Genomic DNA, 23,068 nt, shown 5'->3' on the forward strand with positions numbered 1-23,068 from the left:
CCTTGTGACTCAGCACGGCTTTTTCTTCCTTTTACTTTTGGGGGCAGAGAGAGCTGCTGGGTGGGACAGGAAGTGCCTGACAGTGTGCCCACACTGGGGGCACACAGGGCAGAAGTGGGAGCGAGGGGCTCTGCGGCAGGAACTCAATGCCTGTCCCCACTCAGTCTCTTCAAGTGCTGCTGTGTTCGGGTTTCTTTTTAATTTTCAGGATGATCGGACTCACAGCCAGGGAGGACAGGAAGGGGGAAAGCACTGAAGGCCCTTCCTGGGGTGCAGGAACCAATCAACACCCCATGGGAGATGCTTAAAGCAATCTTAAAGCTCACCCTGTCTGCAGCCATCCTGAGAGCTCAGCACCCACAGGCATACACCCATCCCAGGCACCCCAGGAGCTCCGTTGGGGCCCTGAGCCTGAACCTTCTTCTGAACCTTCTTCTGCGTGACATTAGAAGAGACAGAAGCTGGGCTGGGGACACGTAGTGGCCAGCTCCTGCTCTGCTGCACAGGCAGAGGAGTGGTCCCAGAGCCACACCTGGCTTTGGGAAATGCCAGAGTGGAGGTAATCCCTACCTTGAGGTCTGCAAGTGACTCAGAAGATGCAGAACGGGTGCTCTGTCCCCTCCGTGCAGGGCAGGAGGCTCTGCCCAGTCCAGCATGATCCAGTCACTGGTGCTGCTCTGCCTGGCCCAGCACAAGGGGGAAGTGGGAGCCTTTGGAACCCAGAAGCACCACTCCTGGTGACCGGCAGGGCCATCGTGCTGCATCTGCAGGGGAAATGGCCCCATCCTTGGACCACGCAGCTGCAGCTGCTGCTGGCCACGGGAGGGCTCTCTGTCCTCTCCAGAGCTCCTGGACAGGGAGCTGACGGATGGGAGGACAGGGACAGACAGAAGACCCTTCCCTCAGAGTGCAGGGGGCTGGCAGGAATTCTTCATGTCCCCATGAAAGTTGCGCTGCCCAGAGAACGGCCCCAGCCCTCCCCCTTTGTAAAAGCAGACACAGCCAGACCACAGCTTTGCATGGCTGCTGCAGCACTCAATTGGCACCACAGAATGAATTGTGGCCCCATAGGAAAGGACAAAGGGAAAAGAGATGGGGGACAGCAGTACTGCATCTCCCCCACCAGTAGCATTGTCCCCAGCTTGTGACTCTGGCGAGAGGGGCAGCCCCATTCCCCCAAGGAAGAGCTCACCACGGCACCCAGAGCTGGATGAAAAAGAGAGAAAGGATTTATTACACTTCATGTTTCAAAGCACCAGTGCATGCCAGAAGACATTCGTTTCCACCAGGCGTTCTGTACAAGGGCTGGGCTGACCAAGGACACCGCCTGGATTGAGTCCTCCCCAGCAAATGCCCAGGCCCCACTGCAGCTCCCCAGCAGCCAGGTTTGATGGCCTAGTGGCTGCCCTGGCAGCAAACACAGCTCATCCCTGCACGTGACAAAGATGCAGCAAAGTGTGGAGTGGGGGTGGCCAGGTCCCCTACAAGACAAGGGAGTGTAAGGCCAGATTAGCCCCAGAGACTGAGGCAGGAACACCCTGGCCTCACCAGCAGCTGATGCCGCAGAGCACTGAAAGCCTCCACAAAATTCATCTCCAGAATATAAAAATAGTTGAGGTTTCCTGAGAAACAAAATTCACTCCCTTGGAATAGAAGGGGTTAGCACACCTGTACATGTGCACACACACACTGGCTCTGATCAATACAGACCAGGTGACTTCCTGGTCATCACACACAAAAAACGGGAAAGCTCTGCTTTGCCCGGATTAACACTGAATTATCCGTGTTTCTCTCTGCTTCTATGCTTTGCATGCACCAAACACACAGCCTTTCCAGGTTACATTCAGCACCATTACAATCCTGAGCACAGTCACCCTGAAGCCAAAGGGCCTTTTCTTTCCTGCACAGAGGGGAAAGGAGCCCTTGTGCCCAGGCCAGGAGGATCGCAGCACTCTGCACTGCAGGATGCTCAGCACACGATGGACTGAGAACATGTAGATGGAGCACACTGGGTTTTTACATATTCCTCAGGGCTCACCTGGCTCCAGGGGAAGCTGCCTGGCACTGTGTAATGAGACCCATTGGACAACACAAGTCAGACAGAGAGAAGACATAGCAGCAGCACAGGGAGACCTTTGCAGTTCTCACAGCAGCAGATGCCAGCAGCAGCAAGCAGAGAAAAGGGGCTCATTTCCAGGCCAGGCAGGATCCCCGCTGCCTTCGTACACAGCTCAGAACAGAGATTATGGGGCATCTGTGCTCACACAGAGAGGAAGATGCATCACTCTCCCCCACTACTCAAGCACCAGGAGGGCTTTTGGCATAACGATCTCCAAGCCAGCCTTCTGGAGCTTCCCTAGAGAGAGCCAGGCCAGGGTTAGCTGATGGGCAGTGAGCCCCTTCAGTAGCCAGGGGCTGCCTGAGAACCAGGCACAGGCAGACGCGTGACGCCGGGCAGCCTTTCCAGCCTACGCCCTCTGCTGGGTGAAGCCACAAAGCTCTGCTAGCAGCAGGAGTCCGTTTGCTGCCATCCGTTACCCAGTTCACAGCCACCACAGAACAGCGCTGGAGAAGCCAGCACCCCTCAAAACATCAGCACAGCTCGGAGTGCTGGCTGCCAACCGGGGTCACCAGTCCCGTTCCGAGGGCTTTCGGTACGGCAGCCCCAGCTGAGCGAAGACATCTCTCTCGGTCGGGGTGGGCAGAGCGTGGCCGGATGCCACCTTGACACCACCAGGGCCTCGCACCACGGCCATGCTGAGAGCATGCTCTGAGAGGCTCATGCCCTTGGTCTTGGCCAGGGCACGCATGGAGCGGTTGAAGTGGGCCGAGCCGGTGAAGTAGAGCAGGGCGCAGGCAAACTCACTGTAAGGTACCACGATGATGTCCAGACGGCGGTGACGACGGGCTGGCCCAGGAAGGCGGCACACCCCCAGATACTTCTTCTGCTCACCGTTGTCCTCCTGACTCACCAGGTCATCTGTCAGGAAGCCTGAGGAGAGGGAGCAGGCAGAGGGGGACTGAGCAGCAGACCTGGAATCCCCATTCTGAACTTTCCACCATCCAGGCAGCAGCTGAGGCGTCTCGGTGTGCTGCAGGGTCCCTACAACAACACAGCCTCAGCCCCGACGGCCTCCCAAGACGGGAGGAGCGATCACCTGCCCTTCAACAAATGCTACTCATGCGTAGCTCTGACCTCAGTCCCTCCTTGGCTCGGCTCTGCTAAGACCAGCTTCGAGCACCATGTGCCAGCCCCCAGCCCTCTTACCGCTCTCGTGGAGGTTGTCAAGCAGTTTGCTGAACAGCCCACGGTGGGACTGACCATCCGGGTGAGTGACCAGCACGTCCACATCTCCGCAGGTGGCCTTCCCACGACGGTAGGAGCCACATGCCACACACACGAGCCCAGGCTTCAGGGCCAGGGCTGCTTGTCTGACCTTCAAGAACAGAGGGGGAAAGAGGGGAGAAGAGTCACAGACTACTCTCTTAATGCCCTCTCTGTCCAGACAGCAAATGATCTTGCACCTGCCTCAGCCAGTCCTGCAGCTCCAGAGCCTCTGTACAGAGCTGACACTTGGCAGGCATGGCAAACTGCCCCAAGGAGAAGACTGGCCTGCTGTCAGAAGCCACGTGTGCTGGGATGGCTTTCATACAGTCCTGCAAATGCCCAGCCCGCTGCCAAAACACAATGATCTACTAGGCTGCTGCCACAAGTTGGCCATTGGTATCAGCTCTTGGGGAAGGCCTGGCTGCAGCTAGGTTGGGACAAGTTGGAAGATGCAGCAGTTTTAGGGAGGCAGCATCATCAGAGATACCACTATTGCAGCCCCCTCCAGGCTGGATCCCAGCTCTCACTCTGCATGGACAGAACCAGTTCTGATGGCTTCATTCATTAAATGCTTAAGAAAGGCTCCCATGTTCTTGGACAGAAGTATTCTTGGACTGATTGTGCCAATAACCCTGTTGGCAGCAAATAATTAGGGGCTCAGCAATTCCCAGTGACGAGGCCAAGGGGCTGAGGTTCAGGAAGGTAGTGTCCATGCCCACAGTCCCTTGTCACTCTTGGGGATCATCCTTCATTAGCAAGAGATAAACCCATTAACCTTTGCCCCAGAGGTGCTTCAAGAAGCCACAACCCTTTCTCATGCGGAGCAAGCCCTCCTCTGGTGTCCTTGCCCCCCTTCTGGCTTTAAATGAAGATTTCTAGAAAACTCCCAACCCCACCCAAAAGCCTAAAAGCTCATCAGCTCTCACTGTGACAGGCGGCACAGACAGTGACTAATCCCTTATTCTCTCTCCCTGGCCTGGATCAGAGGTGTGTGCCTGTGTATGGAGGGGAGCACAGTAATCCCATCAAGATAACAATAGGCCCAGCCCCAAGAGCCAGCTCCTCACACCAGCCTGCATGGGAAAAGGACCACTCACAACCAAACTGGCTAATCCGGCATACGGGACTGACACCCCAGCAGGAGCCTGGCAGGAGGGTATTCTTTGTGGCCAGGCCCTGTGGCCGAGTGACAGGGTCACGCTGCTTGCTGCCTCCATGGTGATCAGAGAGTACAGGGGTAGCAATGACGGAGCCCCAAGCTCCTCTCTGCTCACATTAGGGTACACTGACTTAGCACCCCACGGTCCTGGAGAGCCACGGCTTACTAGAGTGAGCAACCCCCTTCTGTGCCTGGATCCCCTCTGCTTCTACCAAGGATATCCAAGGTCTGTCTCAACACCAACAACCAGCTCACAGAATGCTCGTGGACTCATTTGGAGAAGTAGCATCAGAGAAATCAGCTCAGGCCTTTGGCCAAAACCAGATATCAGAGAAGATGAGAGGCAGGAAAGGGGAGCTAGAACCTGTTCGAGCCATCATGCCACATTAGTCTTTTTCGAAGCACTGTGAGGAACTGACAGCTGGGAAGTATCCTCCTTCTTGCCAAGCACTCAAACTGATCGTTCTCACAGGTTAAAGTAAGTGCTTGGTGGGCTTATAGCCAAGAGCAGTCACCCAAGCACTGACAAACTCAGAGAAGTTGCTCAAGAACTCAGCTATAACAGAGGGACACTTCCACAGCCTGCAACTTCCTGTCAGATCCCAGCAGCTCCTGCACTCCAAGGGCTCAGAGGCAAGCTACTCACAGTCTGCTCTATTTCTGCAGCTTCCTCCCGAGGCATGCGCTCCAGGAAATCCTCATAGTGCTTCAGGCCCACGGCTTGCTGGCTGGTGAGAGACGCCTTCGTGTGGACATCATCCAGCGTCCGGAACCCCTAGTGCAGAACACACCTCTGCTGAGACCTCATTCTTCAAATGCTTTCCACTAGCACCAGGGCAGATTGAATTTAACCTGTCTCAAGACCAGGCTAGTCACAGTTTCTGAAATTGCATGTAGAGATTACAGCCTCGTTACTGGAAAGAAGATACTTAGGCAATCCTCACACATACTCCTAAGTTCCACCCACAATGACTTCAAAGCTAACTGAACCTGACAGAAGGGTTCTGTTCTTAAGGCTTCTGTGCTCTTTACAGCTTGAATGACATCAAGTGGTGCAGGTAAAGGAAAGCCGATGGTGGAAACACAGGCATATTTTTAGACAGCAAAGAAGCCATTCACAAGCAAAACACTACAGGAAGGCAGGCTTCACTTGATCAATGCTCAGGAAACAATGAGCCTTCTGAGAAGGAACTTAACCAGAGGGCTGGACAGGCTCATGTTGTCACTTGTTTTACACCAAGGTGGGTGGCTGCTCTAACAGCTATAGGAGCCAGCCAGGACAACAGGGCAGCGACTGGACTGGGGACTGACACCCAAGACATCCTGGCTCAAGGCTGGCTCCTAACAGTGTCACTCAGTGAGCAGAGATGAGTCTGCAAGCAGTGATGGCAACAGAATAGACAGTGTGTGTCCTCCTCCACTCTTCCTATCGCACATCTTCGCCGTCTACCCCACAACCAAACTCAGTCCTGGCTGCTTGCACTCCATTCTCCCCAAATACACCCACAACAGGACCCAGCCTCACAATTACTCCCATTAATGCAGATTTGAATCCTATCTGTGGATACTGGCAATCGGAAACTATTTGTTAAAGTAATTTCCCCGCTGTACTCACAAGCAGTCCTCAAATCACAGCCCAAGAGCCACTGCATAAAGCTCTAAACTTACCTGCTGGTACCACATCTGAGCTGTCTTGACTCCTGCTCCCCAGATGTTGGAAAATAGCTCCAGCACAGGCACACTCTCACTGATATGATCCAGCTTGCGCAGATGTCCACTCTCCAGGATCTCCAGGATCTTCTCTGCCATTCGCTTCCCAATCCCAGGAATTTTACAGGCTTCCTGGAAAGAAATCAGAGGTGACAGAAGCCACACACAAGCTGGGGAGCTGTTACCACTCAGAACCCAGTCAGATCAGTGATTGTTAAGCGGCAGGATTAGTTCTGTGAGCTGCTCATCTTCAGATCTGGCTGACATAGGTTCAATGCCAAGTGAAAAAAGACAAGCATGCAGAACAGGACTGAAACACTACCATACTGAACAGCTGGGCTGTCACAGTCAGCCAGCTCCAGATTCAACTGATTTTATATGTTATCTCCAATGCTAGCCCATTGCTGAGGTTTATGAGGAAAGTGGAAATGGCCCTGCCTTGAACCTAGGGAAGGCATTTACCTCGTGGGTGCTCAGATCCTACCCTAAGAGGCTCTGAGTTTGAATATGGGGTAGAGGCTCTGATTCCAAGATTCTGCTGGTGGTGAACGAATCCAACTCGCTAAATAACAACTTACAACACAATTCCCAAGGCACGAAGATCAGCTACTTCACACAGAAACAGGAACAGATCTGCCTTACAAAAAAGATGGGATGCAGAGTCCATCTCTCTGTTCCACTACTCTGGGGAAGTGTTTTACCTGGTAGGAGGTAACTGGTTTGTGGTAGCTTTTGAGTGCATTGATGGCTTTAATGTAGCCCAGAGATCTCCACTTGTCCCCCTGGACAGAATAGGCTTTTGCCAGCACTTCCAGCTTCTCTGTGATGCACTGGTTGTGATTCTCCTTCTTGCTGTGGGAGGACTGTGCACAAACCCACTTGCTGACAGGCTGGGCCACTGCGGAAGAGCTGCCGCTGGTCTCCTCTGACAATTTCACAGGATAGTGGCCAGAAATCAGTGCTTCCAGATCTCCCTGAGTGACACTCGCATCTTCTCCTTCGCTGTCTTCATCATCACAGACTTTCTTTAGGGAGAGGTAGAAAAGCAGTCATGTGAGAATAAGTGCATGCCTCACATATGTCCCGTTAGCACAGCCTGCTCTTGGGAGTAGGAAGTCAGAGCGCTAACCAACCTCCAGGGTATGCAGTGCTCAAATTGCCATCTCAGGAAGTTGTTAGTTATATGCATACACAGCTCTAAATGTTCTAAGCTACCCAGGCACCCCTTGAAAATACACGCACATCTCACAAAGCACAGGAGAACAGAGGTTGCAGCTCAGATACAACCCAAGAACACACGCACTCCCACTGGGGAACTTATTGCTGAACTGCTGTCTGTATAGGCACATCTCTCACATTCAGTCTCTGTGCCTTCCACCCCACCATGCAGATCACAGGAGATACGCCCTGTACTCTGTTTTCACTTTGCAGACAAAATCTTAACAGGGTACTAAATTACAACACCCCCCCCCCCCTCCCTATTTTCCCCGTGGCTATCTGCAAGAGAAAAGGGGAAGGAAGGAATGCCACAAAGGACTCCACATTCCTCAGTGACAGAAGAAAGAACCAATGTATACATTTGCTGATACTCTCAGCATTAGGATGCCTCTGTGTGGACTTAAGAAACAATGACCCCTGGCTTCAGGTAATGAACAAAAGGGATAGAAGGAGGAAGCTGAACAGAGGCTTTGAAGACTGCTTTGCTCATTTGGGTCCCCCTCTCTCCTTATGTATAAACACAGGAGTCTATGGAGATATATGAGCTCCTGTACCATGGAAGTAAATATGAAAGAAACAGGGCTGTTTGGGATTTGTTCTGAAGTTACACGCTGCACACAAGTCCCGTTATGAGTTTCTGCAGAGCATCAGCCTAAGGCAGAGCCACATCTTTACAACCTGTTCCTGCTGGTTAGGGAGGCCTGCAAACAAAGTCCCTGCAAGATACAGAGCTGAAGCCATTAGGCAGAAGAGGCAGGATGTTCCTGTGCTTTCCCTTTTGTAATCTTGTTTTATAACTCTGAAAATTGGGTCAGACTGAGGATTTGATAGACTGAAGTAGTTTTATTTGCTCTGAAACCCTGTATGCAACTCCCTGAAGACAAAGTTCCCTCCAAGGGCAGCAAAGCCTCAGAGTGTTCAGATCGCTTAGTAAGCCCCTTAAAAGCATTTAAGGAGCATGTTATCCAGCACAATGTAAACAACTCTGCAGCTGGAGCATGCAATTCCCATTCTCTCAGCCAGCAGTGTCACATAGGTGAAACAGTACATAAACCCCAGAATCTCTGTGCTTTGCCAAAAAAGCTGATGGACTTTTTACAAGCACGCATACAAAACGACAGCCTTGTGAGCTTCTAAGCTACTCCACCATCCTACAGCAGGTGGCTTGCAGAGCTGGGTGAGAATGGGTTGTGCCGGGTTTGTCTGTCCCAGAAAGGCAGCCTGAGCCTGGTGGCTGAGGCAACACTTCACTGGACAGAGAGCAAACAGTGACAGGGTTCCATAAGTGAATAACTGGCACCACTTCCTACCTTGTAGAAAACTACAGCAACCTGATGCCAATCACAAGGCAGTTGCTACAGCCCGACTGGCAACAGGACTTCTGCTGAGTTCACATCCAAACCCCGAATTCTCAGAGCAGTCCCCATTCAGTATGATATACTGGCACGCTCCTTGCTGCCTAGAGAACAGCATCCATCCATGCTAAAAAACATTCAGTGCTTAAATGGATGCTACTTCCACATTAAGATTTCAGTTTCAGCTTCTCTGTTGGTGTCATTTTTTTAAGTGTTAGGTACTGCCTTTAGAGCAGAACCAGTGGCTTCTCCTCTCAACCCACACAGCCCTAAGCTTTGACCAAGGGAATTTACTCAGGTGCCTACAGATACTGTTTCTGCATGCAGACCAACAGGAAGTATGGTTGCTTGAGGGGATTTAAAAGAAAAAAAGGCAGCAAGGCTTCCCACAGACTCCATCAGCTGTCTGACCACCACAAGTAAACATGAGAAGAAAGGAGGACAGTTGCCACAGGATCCATAACAGCACAGAAGTCCCTTTCTTGTTCTTAAGTGTGAGATTTGTTATTAATGACTGCCACTGGAGTTACAATAAATGGCAAAGATAGGGTAATTGCAAAGGCGATACAGTGAAGAAGCAGTAGCCAACCCTGTCATACTAGACAATAAACGTGGGGAGAAAAGATCCCCCAGGCACGTGTTCATGAAAAAGGAAAGCCTAAAATAAAGGTGACCCTGGTGGGATGCCAACTAGAAAGTAATTGTAGTGCTTCGTAAAACAAATTCAGCACCTACGATCTGGGGCCAAGTCAGCAAACACAGCACCAGCTACCAGCATTACAAGGTAGCTGATGTTCTAAGAGGTCCGGGTGACTTTGCTGCAGATAGATCTGGATAATGCCAACACAGAAAAGAGTTCAGCAAACTTGGACAGAAACGCAGGAAAAGACGACAAAGCTGACGGCAGACCTGGAGAAGCTGACTCACAGCACAGGCCACCAATACCCCAACACAGATATTTTAAGCACACCATCACAATCATTCTAGTAGCAATCTGATCCACTGCACATGTGTCTGAACAGAATTCTTGCCAAGGAGCAGAGAATGTGTCAGTGTGGCTCAGGCAGGAACATGAGATGAAATATCAGTGCTTCCTGAAGGGAGATATTCTCAGCCAGGGGATACTGCTCAAAAAGAGGCAGGGGAAACACTGGAGTGAGCCTTGGCCTGATAGGAGCACCTGGACTGCTTCAGCTAGAAATATTCTGATAGGGATGGGAATTTAAGGGGTGTTTTTTCTACTTAAAACATCTGAAGAGATAAAGAGAAGCAGTAGCCACATCTACAGTCCAAGCCTGTCAACATCAACCCACTGAAATAACCCAAAACATCCCTTTGCTCAGAAAATCATAGCCCTGCAGAAAGGCTCTTACCAAAAGTAGTACACAGGACCTGTCCACAGGAAGCAGAGCCTGTATGGGAAGCCTCACCTCAGACGGTTGCTGCTGTGCCAGGCTGCCCAGGTTTTGCTGTGAGGAATCCCCCACCTGTGCTTTAACATTTGGTTCTGCTGCACTCTCCTCTGTTGAGGACTGGATTTCTTCACTGCCCAGGAACTGCTGCTGCTGTTCTCCCTCTTCCCGGTACCTGCCATGGATCAGACACCTTAGCAGAGGAGTACTTACGAGCTCCAAGAAGTTTGTCCAAAAAACCTTTACACATATTTTGGAATGAAACAAACAATGTGAATTTTACTCCCAGATTATTCTGGCTTTGGCTCAATCCCCCCAGTTTCAATTCATTCCACTGAACTGCAACTTCCACTCCAATCTACCTCAGCCTTAAAACACTTCTGCACTTCCATCAAAACACTCTGACCCTAAAATGTGGTTGCTGCTGTTCCACTCCTTATTTCTTCTTGTGACTAGTTGTCAATTCTCTGCTCTTCATCTGCAGTAAGAAACAGTAATTAACCCCCAGTATTTCTAAAAAAAATAAGAAAATCTTTCTATCACTGATAGATTAAGAAGAGCCTTTATCACCAGCAGTAAGCAACAAGACTCCTACTAGCACTCTGGGCTCTGCTCCAAGTTCTGCTACCACATAGAATGGCAACCAGTCACAGAATCACTAAATTTCACTATCTGTATGGCAGAAAAGGATTTTGAGCCATGCCCAAGGGAGCCGTGAAGAGATGTAGTCTGAGATTGTGAGCAGAGGTCAAATTTTAGTGCAATTCAATTTAGGATTGAGGCACTACATGGAGGAAAAACAGCATGGTATTTGCCTACCTCCGAGGGATAAAGACACTGTAGCCAGCGGTATTCAGCAGCTTCTGATCTCTAATGCAATCACTGAGCCAGGATGCCTTCACCAGCTGCAACCTCGAAGGCAGCTTGGCTAATTTGAGGAGCCGGAAGGCCCGATCACAGTCCATATCTTCGGCTACAATGACGTGTGTCACCTCCGAGCAGAGACGGCTGTGTACAAATCCCCCATTCTGGACAATCTGCTTGTGGAAGATCTCTGCCCTAGCTTGGCCAATGCCAGCTTGCAACACATAGGCAGCGACTGGTTTCAGCCACTCCGCTGAGGAAAAGCACAAGGACAGGAGATCAGCGACAGAGAAACAGCATCCTGAAGCAAATGGGCTACATATCTCAGACCACGGCTGGGCACACTGAAGCAAGCCAGCCATACCTCTACAGAAAATGCACTCGGGGGCCAGAAGAAGCCTTTTGGGGCACAGAACCTTCAGCCAGCAAGCTGGGATGCGGCCGTTATATCCCACACCACGTCACAGGGACTTACCCTCGGGCTCCTCCGTTCCTTCTTTCGGGATCTTTGGAGGGACGCTTTTCCCTGAGCCATCCCTCACCTTCTTCCTCTTGGGAAAGGCTTTGACAATCCCTTGCGGTTCCATAGGCCGGGCTGCGCCTCGCTCCCCTGGGGAGCAGTGAGGCTGTGAGGCTGCAGCTGCTGAACAGCGCTAAGAAAGGAGAAAGTTGCTGAGAAGAGCCGCGTGCAATCAGAACAACTTAAGCTTTGCACCTTTTGCTCATAGACTTTGTTGGTTTGTTATTGTTGGGGAACCGAGCTCCGGGGCTGGAAGCGATCCCCTGAGGTCCCCGAGGGCTGACAGAAGGCCCCGGCACGCAGGGAGGGGAGCGGAGGGGAGGGGAAGAGAGGGGAGGAGAAGGGAAGGGACCTGAGCCCGGCATCGGGCCCAGGCGCCGCGGTAGGCCGCGCTCACCTACGGGTCGCCGGCAGAGGCCGAAAGCACTTCCGGTCGGCGACGGAAGTGGTCGCGTTGCCGTGGCAACGGGCCCCGGCCGCCATGGCGGTACCGAGCTGGCTGGAGAGGCTGCGGGCCGCCAGCAAGACCGCGCTGGTGCAGGACGGTAACGGAAGCGGCGAGCCGGGATGGGGCCCTGCCTTCTCCTTTATTCCCAGCCGGGGCGTTTTCGGGCGGCCCTGCGGGAAGAGAGCGCGGCCTGGGTCCTAAGGGAGGAAACGGGTCTGCAAACGTGGGGACACGGCCCTGCGCTGCTGCCCTCGCAGAAGGAGACGAGGTCCCGGGAGAGGGGGTGCGGTCCCAGGCGAGGGGACGGGGCTCTACTCCCAGGAGTAAGCCTATTCCTATTGACTCTCAACCCTGCCTTACTTCTAGGGAAGCGGAAGATCCACTACCAGTTTGAGGATGGGAAGGAGATGGTTGAAGAGTATGACATGAAGACTGGCCAGTTAGTGAGTAAGTGGAGTGGTAGGTCAGTATTTGCAGGGCTGGAGTGGTGGAAGGCACTGTCTGGGCAGGAAGGAAGTGCTCCTAAATATTCCAGAAAGAATTGTTCCTGGAGCTCCCACTTCCTTCTGAAGGGACATAACTGTGGTTGATTAGACCCAGAGTTTTCTCACTTCCTCGAGCAAACCTTGCTTCACTCCCAAACTGCTCGTCACTCACAGCAGACATAATTGCACTGAACGGGATTGCCAGCTCACACAGCCAGACAGGGGCTGCGGCACGTGCTGGGGTGAAACGTGCTTTTTGGTGGCTTTTGTGGCCACAGACAGACAAGGTGTTGGTTACAGATCTTATCCAAAACCACAATTGCGGCATAGCATCTGTTGTGAACCTACTATGGCTTCAATATCAAATAGCAAAAAAGAGGCAGTTAGTGCACAATTCTTGGATCTGGGAGTAGTCCAGCTAACTGATCCACTTATACCGAAGTGGAAATAATTGAAATTAAGGAAAGAGGCTTGTTATCATTTCAGTTTAGGGTGCTGCACAGCTTTGGTGGTAATTTGCTGGAATTCTGAATATGAAACAGAGTAACAAAATCTCTTCTCCCTTCTACAGGTAGAAGGTGGCGAGAGAAGAACACCCTCGGGGGCACTGGCAAGTGGCAGGTTGAAGTGGGAGACCCAACTTCACCTCTCCTGGGACCACTGGAATCACAGCTCATAAAGGAAAGCAGCTCTAATGTATGTAAGAGTCTGCAGGCACCACTGCACCTAAAACTGTCTACCTAGCCTTGTGCTTACAGCAGTAATCTGTAGTCTGTAGATCACTCACTGCCCCAAGAGACAGCCTTAACCTGCCCAGCGCTCTACTCCAAAGCATCCCAAAGGTCTGAGGAGAAAGAGGGCATGGTGTAGGTTCTTCTGAGGTCTTCAGGAGATTTGTGGTCCATATAAATAGAAAAACTGCATTGCTGTGGTAGCCAGCTATTGTGCTAGCTTCCAAAAAGGTAGGCTGAAAGGAAGAGTCAGGACAAATCAGTGGATAGAAAGTGAGGTGATAATGGGGACGGCCAACAGAGGCAGTATGTAACGAGCTGCTCCTCAACACAGCACTGCCTGTTTTAACCTCCTGTCCCACCGGTGTAGGAAGCAGAGGTTTTAGTCTCTCATTTTCTTTTCTATAGACCTGAAACACAAGAGCAGCTCTGCGCAGCAGACTGGGGCAGAGGCCCAGTTTCACTGTAACACTGCTGCGGGACTCCCTTGGTAAATGCCTTCAGCTTCTGCTTCTAGCTTCTGCCTACAAGCAGAGCAGAGCAGGCTAGCAGTAAGTGCTAGCCCTTCAAAACAGGTGCTCTGGCAGTTTCTTGAGTTGTTCCCTAACAATCCAGTGGAAAAGAAGAAATAGTCCCATACGGAGCCTCTTGGGGTAGTAAAAGCGAAAGGGTACAAGGAAGAGAGAGGAGACAGCTGGAGGGGCCTTGCTAAAGGTACTTGTTTGCTGTAGCCTGTTTTCATGAGGAAGGACACCCTGACCAGCTTCCAGTGGCGGATCCGTAACCTGCCCTACCCCAAGGAGGTCTACAGTGTCTCTGTGGAGAAGGAGCAGCGCTGCTGTGTCATCCGGACCACAAACAAGAAGTCAGTAAGAACAGCACTGCCAGTGCTGAAAGTCCCTCGGGGTGGGCTGGCACAGAGGGCAGGGTGGTGTTGGCAGAGGGCTGATGTCCTCTCTTGCCTTTGTTCGAGGAGCCATACATTAGGCAGAAAGAGACGTGCCAACTGCAGTTTCCACTTCCAGTTGCCTCAGACTGAGCAAAAAGCCCCTCAGGCTCAACAAGTGGACTTTGCAAACTTATCTCACAGTTCAGTACCAAGGTGGTTAGTCTGTTCTGTTCCTGTCAAATATCATTCCCAAAGAGAAAGGAAATAATACCTTTGCAGACCTGTTGAAACTAGAGCTTCCCATCCTCTTCCTGAGACACAGTACTTTGATTTAGTCATTGTATCTCAGAATGCATGGACCTGCAGAATTCAGTAAGCACAGTGCAAGCTCTGAGCACTCAGACAGATTGCACCTTTGAAAACTTACTCTGTAGTCAAATGACAATGATAGTTTTTGTTCTGGAGGTAGCAAGAAAAAATACAGGCAATCTAAGAAAGGCAAGCACCACAATATTCTACCAAAAGAAAACTAAGAAGGGAGGGGAAAAAAAGCCTCTTAAGCATCGTTTAACCTTTGTCATTACCTGTCTACTCTTACAGAATGAGATGCACTGTGCCCCAAAGCCTTAACTGCCTCAGTGGAATAGGCCAGGATGAGCGGTAGTGTTGGGGAGAGATAGCAAGGAGGGAGTGTTAGGAAAACAAGAGAGAATATTGGACAGGCAGTGAAAGCTATTTACAGACTGGGATAAATACATCAGTACAAAAAGCTGGGCAGCCTGTCCTTTGGTTGCCTTTCCTCCCCAGCACTGCTGCAGAACCCGGGAGGATCAGGTTCGTGGGTAAAAACCGCAGCGTTGCTTTCCGGCCTGCACCCTGCCCTCTTTCAACGCTCCTTGCTGCTGGCTGTAGGTGGTGCTGTTGGCAAGGAGCTCGCTCTGCTTGGGAACTGAACAGCTTTCAGGACAGCAGAACCCACAGTTTTCAGACAGTGGTTTACCACATCAGAGACCATGGCAAGGGGAAGTTTGAGCTCTGTACACAGGCACGCCTGGATGCTCAAAAGCAGGAGGAAGCTGACAGTAGGAAGGGGAGGTCTGCTCTGTGAAAGCAGATTCAGCTCTAATACAGTAGGTTTCTGTCCTGAATCCGCAGAGAAGGATTTGCAATAAAAGAATGGGGGAACCTGAGTAGCAAAGATGAGTGAGATTCTCACCAGGTACAAGTGGGTACCCATGGAAAGCAGTACTGTTTGAGTCTAAGTCCAACCCCCAGCTATTATTGGCAAGCTTATTTACTTCCCATCCTACTAATAGCAGTGTGCATGTGGGAACCTCTTTGCCTGCTGTTAGGTTATAACGTACACTAAGGTTTCACCTGTGTCCTACCTGACTTTGAGGTTTTTTGTACCATTCTCAGGATAACATAGAGTTGTCCTACAATCGTATGGCAGCTGCATGTTCACAGACTAGTGTCAGAGATAGCTGAAGGACATGAAAGCTGCTTGTGGCCTGCAGATGAAAGTTAAGGGCTTTGGGAATTAAAGCTGAAAGTCACCTCAGTGGGGAGCAGGACAGACTCCAGCACTGGAGTACTTGTACAGGCTCCAGGATATCTTATATCATTTCTCCTGGGTCTTGGCCAGGGCAAGGCACCACTCAGCAACTAATTCCAAGATAGCAACAAAGGCATGGGGCGGCCACAGCGAGAGCGTGCATCACTATGGGAGAGAAAGGAAACCTCAGAGCCTCTCCAACCCTTGGAAGTCAGCCACGCTGCCTCTGAGCAGCAGAGCTGCGCTGACCGCCAGCCAGAGGCACAAGCATCAGGATGGGTTGCCAAGTCACTACTGAGTAGCTCAGCAATAAATTCTCAGCATACCAGTAGCAGTTTTCCCTACAGGCTGACAAAAAGTGGATTTCCAGTAGGGAAAAAAATAGAGGTGACTTCACATACGCACTGTGGCTCTCAAGCCAGGACCGAGACTCAGAGTGCAATACTGCCCTTGGCCATGGGGTGAGAGACGAGGGCAGAGAATCTCCCTGCTTCAGCAGAAATTACCTTCCCAGCCCAGACGGAGCTCTTCACATCCACCAGTCACTCCCATTCCCTCTGGCCACGGCAAGGGCTGCTCAAGTGGGATTTGCTTAAAACCTCTTGCTGTAAAATAAATCCATTAAACTAAACTCTAAAAACAAACCCAGAAAGCCTTCTCCCCAAACGCCAAACCTGATTCAATTATTGTAGCAAGAGGCAGTGGTAATGTTAGGAGGAGGAGGGGGTGGCCAGGCAGATCTGGTTTCCTTTGATCTTGTCACAGATTTTAGTTTGAGGCCAGCCAAAGCCATTCTTCTTCCCTTCTCCTTAGTCCTGGGGCAGCAGAATGCTGCTGTTTCATTGATAACTCCCAAGGCCTTTTGAAACAGTGTTTTTTTTCTGTGTACTGCTTTTTTTCCTTCGGGTTTTTTGGGTTTTTTTTTTTTTTGGTCTAATCGGTAAGAAGTTAACACTTCCTTAACATGTCTTTGTGTTCATCTAATCTCTGCTGTTTAACCTTTGACATCTCCCTTATTATCCATGTCTGCCACCTTTTCCAAATACCGACAGCAGTGACAACACAGAACGGTTTGAGCCCTGCGGTAACAAGCTGCGTACATTCCTCCCACTGCACCAGGAGGGCCATTTGCCCTTTGTAGCTGTTTTCACCGTGACTTGGAAAATAAACTGCAATTTGGGCAGGGTAGCCAGGGAGGCCAAACCTCATACACAACCAGATGAATGGAGAAGAACCCCTCATGGCATGACAGCAACTGCTGCCTGTTCATGTTCATCTCTGGGCACCTCAGTACTATCAGTCAATTCCTTGGAGAGGACTGCCAGTTCTTTGAGAGAATTCCCCATGAAACTGCTGGCAGAGACTAAAAACCCAAGCATGCCTCCAGTTGGACACAGGACCAACAACTGCAATCCTACATGGAAGCAGCAGATGCAGGGCAAGCCATGCCAACAGAGAAGGATCTTGGCCAAGTGCAGAATGAAGATCCACAAGGTTCTAGTCCCCAAAGCAGGAAATCTCTCGGCAGCATAGACAGCTTATAACCCCTCAATTTCTATCAGCAACATATCCCCTTCATACTGAGCAGAGCCCAAAGTGTGGAAAATGGAGAGACAAGATGGTTAGGGAGCTGGCAGAAACCTTCCTATCCCCTCCTTGGATGTGACTGGGAAACTGGGATAGAAATCAGGGCAGTGTTGTTGGGAGCACAGAACAGCAGCACAGCCAGCATGGGGGCTGCATGGAGATGCTGCAGAGTAGAGGCTTAGGTGGCTGTTGGCATGTATGCTTGGAGCTCTGTGCTCAGGGCAATGCCTGAGAGCCACAACATCACCAAAGCAGGATATGAGCAAGTGGGAGACAAAATAAAACCTTGCAGTTCTCAGGAAAGTAAGTCACAGGCACAAGAACTTTGACAGGTAACTTAAAGGCAATAAAAGGAAATGAGCAGGCACAAAGATAAGGAACATCCCTCAGCAAGGCTGAGCGCTCTATCCCTGATTATGCCTGGCACTTCTTGAGGGCAACCTGGAGGGACCAAGCCTGCTCCCATATACCAAAGCTCTTCAGAGCTTTCCAGCTCCAATACTCAGTTTAGAGGTTTGTTTCCAGTGCTCCCACCAGCCTGGGAGCACCAGCAGGCACACAGCATGGCACAGGTTTCTCCTGCCAACCCTGACAGGTCCATTCCCCCCTGCATTTACCCTGTTGAGACCCTGCTCCCTGCAGATCCTTGTTCATGAAACAAAGGCAGGCACAGTGGAGATGCAAGAGTATATCTTGCTGAATAACAAGGAGAATAGGAACTCCATCCTTCTCTTTTCTGTCTTATCGCATTGTAGGTACTACAAGAAGTTTCCTATTCCTGACCTGGACCGATACCAGCTCCCCCTAGATGCAGCTGCCCTGAGCTTCACCCATGCTAACAACACTCTGATCATCACGGTGAGGTTTTAGCCACACAGAATACCACTTTGCTTTTCCCTTTATGTCCAAAAAGAAGTTAAAATTCTTACATGCGGAGAAGCAAGGCAGAGCAGGGAGATATGCTGTGGGTCACTGCTGATCCCCTTCTCTGTCACAGTCACTGGTGTTTTTAGATTATGCTGGACATGCTGACACTGGCCAGGACAGCCCAGGCCACCAGAGGGGCCCTGCTTGCTCATCAAGGTGACTTGCAAGTGGAATAGGGTCTATTATAATAGTGCCCTATTTTCCATGTACTCCCCCCTCCCACTGGCCTGAGCAAGCCTCCTCTCTCAGCAACAAAAAGTTTGTCTTGGCTCAGATCATGCTTTCATGCTATGTGCATGAGTGTTAAAGACTCCAAGGTCCTGCTGCACTTGGAGGTCTCTCAGCCTTAAAAAAGTCACCTGCTGCTTTGTGCCAGAGAAGGGACACATGGTGGAAGTTAAGAGTCTAACAAAATGAGCACTTACCTGCTGCAAAGAGCATCCAGAGGCAGACATGCTTCTGAGCAGCATGTGCTCATCTTAAACATGGAAGCCAGCTACCAAGAGCGCATCCTCTCTGAGGGAAACCTCAAAGCAGAGCTGGGGGTGGGTGTGTAGGGGAAACAGGCCAGGAGGCGCATCCTGAGTGCTTCTGAGCTTCTGTTTGCTATACACCCAACCCTTGCCAAAAAGCACCTGCAGCCACCACTAAACTGCAGCTGGGCAAGAGGGCTCTGAGGGGAGGTCAGAGGAACTGCAACTCCTATTTTTCTTGCCTTTAAAAAAAAATGGAGATTATATATATAAAACACGTGTGAGCATATGACCAGTGAGCACACCAGGGATATACACAACACAGCTTGCCAGGATATTCCAGAGGTGCTGGTGGAGGCCAAGACTCCACATGCAATTAGGAAGTTTTACTTGCACTGTAACTGACACTCCAGATCTTGGCAGATGTCCCTACCAGGAGGGCACCACCTCTCCAAGCCCATGTTAGAGGTAGCTGATAATGGAAAGACCTCCCTTGTCAAGAGGGCCCAGCTGTATAGTTTACACCCAGCAAGAGCTGTGCTAATGGAGACCCTGCTGCTTACAGCCTCGCTCCAGTTAGTTTGCTTGGAGCAGAGGCTGAACAGGAGTGCTATGGGCATTTCTCTGTTCCACAGTACCAGAAGCCAAAGGAGATCCTGGCTGCAGAAGAAGAGTTGCAGAAGGAGCTGAAGAAGATAAAGGCAGCAAACAGTGGGGATGGTGACTGCAAGACCCAATAGGCTGTGGCTGCTAAGAGGCTGAGGTATCGGGGACAGCTCTGTTGCAGCCTCATGGTTTTTATTAGAAAAGGCAAAATAAATACAAGTTGTGTTGTTAATAGAGCTGTTCAGAGGGATTTTTGCAGGCCCAGGGAAACTGCAAGGCAGTCTGTTTTTTGCCTCATTTACACAGACATTTATAATCCTTCTATTAGTTGTGGGAAGCTGCAGCAAGCAAAAAAAGCACGTCACAGCTGCAGTCAGCTGCCCTTTCCTCATCCTGTAGTGGGAGAAGCAACATGAAAGCTGGGTAGTTCCCCAGGAGGAGAAAAAGAACGCTTTCCTCACACTTGTTACCTGCCTGGAATGTGCTTGGAAGCAGCTCCCTCTTGTGCTGTTGCACAGGGTCCTCCATGCTGTTAAGACGATGTTCTGGTGACTCTGGTTTCTCTGCCAACAGCTCCAGTGCTTAGGCTTGAGCAAGCACAGCATATGAAACAGGTGAAGAGCTGCTTCCTTATGACCAGCCACGTGCAACGTGACGTGCAGGATGCAGGGCTGTTGTGCAGAGTGAAGGAACTCAGATGCAGCTGCCTTCATTTGCATGACATGGAGGTGAATGTGGTGACAGGAGCCACTGGCCAACTCAAGGGTAGCTAAACCACATCCTTTGCAGGAGTGGGCCCCAACCTGCCCCAGTGCAAGCCTCACTGTAAAGACAGCACCCTGTGCACGGAGATAACTCCATCAATGCTGGTTTTACAACTCACCCTGCAGCTGGCTACTGTCCTCATTGCACCAACCATCCCTGTGCTTAGAGTTCTGCATGTCCTTTCATCCCCAGTTCATATTTGAAAAGCTTCTGCCCACAACAAATCCAAGTGAGCATGCTATGGGCTCCCAGCATAGCACTGCTTTCAAATCACAAAAACTCCTCAGAGCCTTGCTGACATCCTCAGTTATACCCTCCCTGCTGCCTAACTTTAGCTCCCATCTGCACCCAAGTCTTCCCAAGGCACTGTCAACAGGCAGAGGTCAGCAGAGGCAGTGTGCCAAGCCCCACTTCTGGTTTTCCCATTCCTTAATGTCACCTGAGGTGGGAGTGTGCATCCTTCAACCAGCCAGTGCTGGCACCACCATGGAGTTGTAGCTTTGCTCTAGGTTTCAACCAGAAGGAACCTAAGAGCAAACAGAAAAGTGCAGGATCCACCAACAGGGGCTGCAGAAGGGGAATGGCAGGACTGGCAGCAGCGATGTTGCAGGTGCATGTGCTACAAGATGCACCAGGGACACTGTTCACATAATCTGCTGACATGCTCATTCCTACTCTGAGCCTTGCCCAAGTCCCAGTGCAATAAAGTACCTCTCCTCCCACCCAGTATTAACCCCAATCCTTCAGAGCCTCTCTCTGGGTACTGTGTCAGAGATATTTAATATCTCCATCCCTCCCCCCCCATTTGCTATTTCATTAAAAGACTTGGAACACTGAAGGATCTGAGAAAACACAGACCTTCCTCCCCACTTCCAAGTTCTGCCATCTCTCTGGTCTTGTGTCTCATGCCTAATCATGTACCTAAAGCCTCTTCTCACATGCAGAGCATGAAGTGCTCCAAGCAATACAGCAACAGTATTTAGCAGCCCCTGACACAAAGCTCCATCTTTTGGACAATAGCTCCATGTTACCTATAGCCCAGAGGTCTCCTCCAGAATCGTTATCCTGGACCAGCTGTCTTTGGGATTTACAGATCTGCATAGATGGAAGATTGTTCCAGTAGTGACATCTTTTTACAGCAGTAGATCAGTGCCTGGGGCACTTAGATATCTATTTTGCCACTTAGACTCCAGGAGAACATGTGGCACCACCGTAGCTACACGGAAGCTGGCAGTAAGTTGGCATAATTGTCAGCAGAGCTGCATCACAAACTGTGACAGGAAGCTGTACAGGAAAGAGCTGTGTGAGAATATGATCCTGCAGCAAAGCCAATTACTTTGCACCCTGAGTTGCTGTCTCACATCCACTGGGAGTGGAGGGCTTTCTTAAAGCAGGTGAGAACCTGGTTGATTCCACTCTCTTCTTGCTCCAACAGAGGCTCCAGTGTACATCTTCCAATCACTGTGGATCACAAGAGAAAAGCAGCCTCCTGAAGGCAGAAATTGTCTTTCAAGTCCCAACAAAGCACCATCCTGGCTGCTTTGCCCTAAAGGTGCTGCCAGCTTGTGATACAAAAACTCTCCTTTACCTATCCAGCATACCCAAACTCACAGCCTAATAGAGTTAATGCACCTCCTTTTCTGAGGAGGACCAGACAATGCTGCACTCATCCACAGACATCCACAATCATTCAGAAAGCACAGAATACATGAAAGCTACAGCTGGGAGATTCAGTCCTGGTCAGGTTCAGAAGGCCATTGCAAAAGTTAAGCTCTCTTAGATGTTCCTACAGAATCCCAATAAGTCACAGCAAGGCCTTGGAGTTTGCACTAGCCCAGTTTGCTGCTTGTATGCAGGTAGCAAGTAAGTTACAGATCTTGCTTTTGTTTCTTGTTTGAATAAGTGGTATGAGAGCCAAGATCCCAGCAACTGCCTTCAACACAGAAGTGCCACAGCATCTACCCAGAGAGAGATCCTCCAGACATGCAGTTCATCTGAAAACAGGGCCAGTCTCCTCTACAACCAGCAGATAACATCACAGCTCCTTTGGGACTTCAAACAAAACAAACAATCTCTTCTGTTTCCATTCAGAGTTTTATTTAGCAAAATACAACTGTTTCAGCCCTGCCAAGTGCACTGCCCGACCTGATGGCCAGCTAGGGGAGGCATACACTGAAAGCAGGGCTGGCTCTGCCTTTTAGCTCAATTCTTTCTCTTGGCTGAAAAGAACAGCACAAGCAGCTGTCAAGAGAGCAAGCACAGGTGAAAAGGAGTCCCTGCTCCAGGCACCTTCCCTTCCGCCAAATCAGTGTACCCCACACACAGACTTGCTTCACACGGCTCAGTTTGGCTGATCTCAACCTGACCAGCATCGAAGCTGATAGGGCATTCTGGCTCAACCTGCCCCTCAAATGTATCCACAGGAGAGTTAAAAAAAAAAAAAAAAACACAAAAAAAACCCAAAAAAACAAAACAAAACAAAAAAACAACAAGAACAGATAATATTACAGACCCTGACTTGCACAAAATGAAAAAAGGAAAGGACAATTGGCCTTTATTTCCACTAAAGGGCAGATGAAGTTGTTAAGCCTTGCCCCTTCTGGACTCTTTAACATAGCCTTTTGGCAAGTAAAGAATCTATAGATGCCTTGGGGCCTCTCTCACCTCTCCTGCCCTGCTTTTCCCTGAACCAAGTGTCAACATTGCTGAGTTGGGGCGACCAGAAGCAGTCACGGTGCCCTTCACGAGGCCGTGAAGTCAAGGACGTGCAAGGCTGATGCCAGGGCAGCATACAGATGGGTGGTACTGAAACGGAGGCAGTACACTGGGCTGCTGGTGGGTGAAGACAGGTGAAAGCTCTGCAAGAAAACAGGAGAGTCAGCTTTTCAAAGAAGAGGTCAGCCCACAGACCCCAACAGGTTTTTCAGGCCCAAATGGTCGGATGCCCTGGCAAAGCAGGAATAAAGTCTAGGCTCACTCAGTCAGAAGACAGCTCGACAGCCTCTGTCTCTTCTTTCAAAGAGACACGAGTACCTG

At 50.5% G+C, this 23,068-nt stretch overlaps 3 protein-coding genes across 5 annotated transcripts in view; 1 reads left to right on the top strand and 2 right to left on the bottom strand.

Annotated features, from left to right (window-relative positions):
* Positions 1-1,207: 1,207 nt before the first annotated feature.
* POLL (DNA polymerase lambda) lies at positions 1,208-19,390 on the bottom strand. Of its 3 annotated transcripts, none has more exons than XM_042818130.1 (9): positions 18,614-19,390; positions 11,522-11,699; positions 11,002-11,299; positions 10,144-10,357; positions 6,899-7,222; positions 6,156-6,329; positions 5,134-5,262; positions 3,269-3,437; positions 1,208-2,992 (listed from the first exon to the last, which is right to left on the bottom strand). In XM_042818130.1, the coding sequence occupies exons 1-9, from the start codon at positions 18,656-18,658 to the stop codon at positions 2,628-2,630; spliced, it is 1,896 nt and encodes a 631-aa protein (XP_042674064.1). In that variant the 5' UTR covers positions 18,659-19,390; the 3' UTR covers positions 1,208-2,627. The 3 variants fall into 3 exon arrangements, with proteins under 3 accessions (XP_042674064.1, XP_042674066.1, XP_042674067.1); XM_042818132.1 differs by having other exon boundaries at positions 10,201-10,357; positions 18,614-18,923; XM_042818133.1 differs by lacking the exon at positions 18,614-19,390 and adding an exon at positions 11,964-11,992.
* Positions 12,035-19,499, top strand: DPCD (deleted in primary ciliary dyskinesia homolog (mouse)). Its single transcript, XM_042818134.1, has 6 exons — positions 12,035-12,111; positions 12,381-12,461; positions 13,071-13,195; positions 13,962-14,095; positions 18,017-18,119; positions 19,297-19,499. The coding sequence occupies exons 1-6, from the start codon at positions 12,048-12,050 to the stop codon at positions 19,399-19,401; spliced, it is 612 nt and encodes a 203-aa protein (XP_042674068.1). The 5' UTR covers positions 12,035-12,047; the 3' UTR covers positions 19,402-19,499.
* A 2,608-nt stretch (positions 19,500-22,107) lies between these two features.
* FBXW4 (F-box and WD repeat domain containing 4) overlaps positions 22,108-23,068 on the bottom strand; it is a 58,939-nt gene continuing 57,978 nt past the window's right edge. The window contains exon 9 of the mRNA XM_042818057.1: positions 22,108-22,890. Within this exon, the coding sequence (XP_042673991.1) occupies positions 22,774-22,890 (117 nt within the window). The 3' untranslated portion in view covers positions 22,108-22,773. The remainder of the gene's footprint in view (positions 22,891-23,068) is intronic.

Source organism: Centrocercus urophasianus, unplaced genomic scaffold, assembly GCF_019232065.1.
Source record: "Centrocercus urophasianus isolate 14NV4802_14NV808 unplaced genomic scaffold, USGS_Curo_1.0 seq_17, whole genome shotgun sequence".
NCBI classification, from domain to species: domain Eukaryota; kingdom Metazoa; phylum Chordata; class Aves; order Galliformes; family Phasianidae; genus Centrocercus; species Centrocercus urophasianus.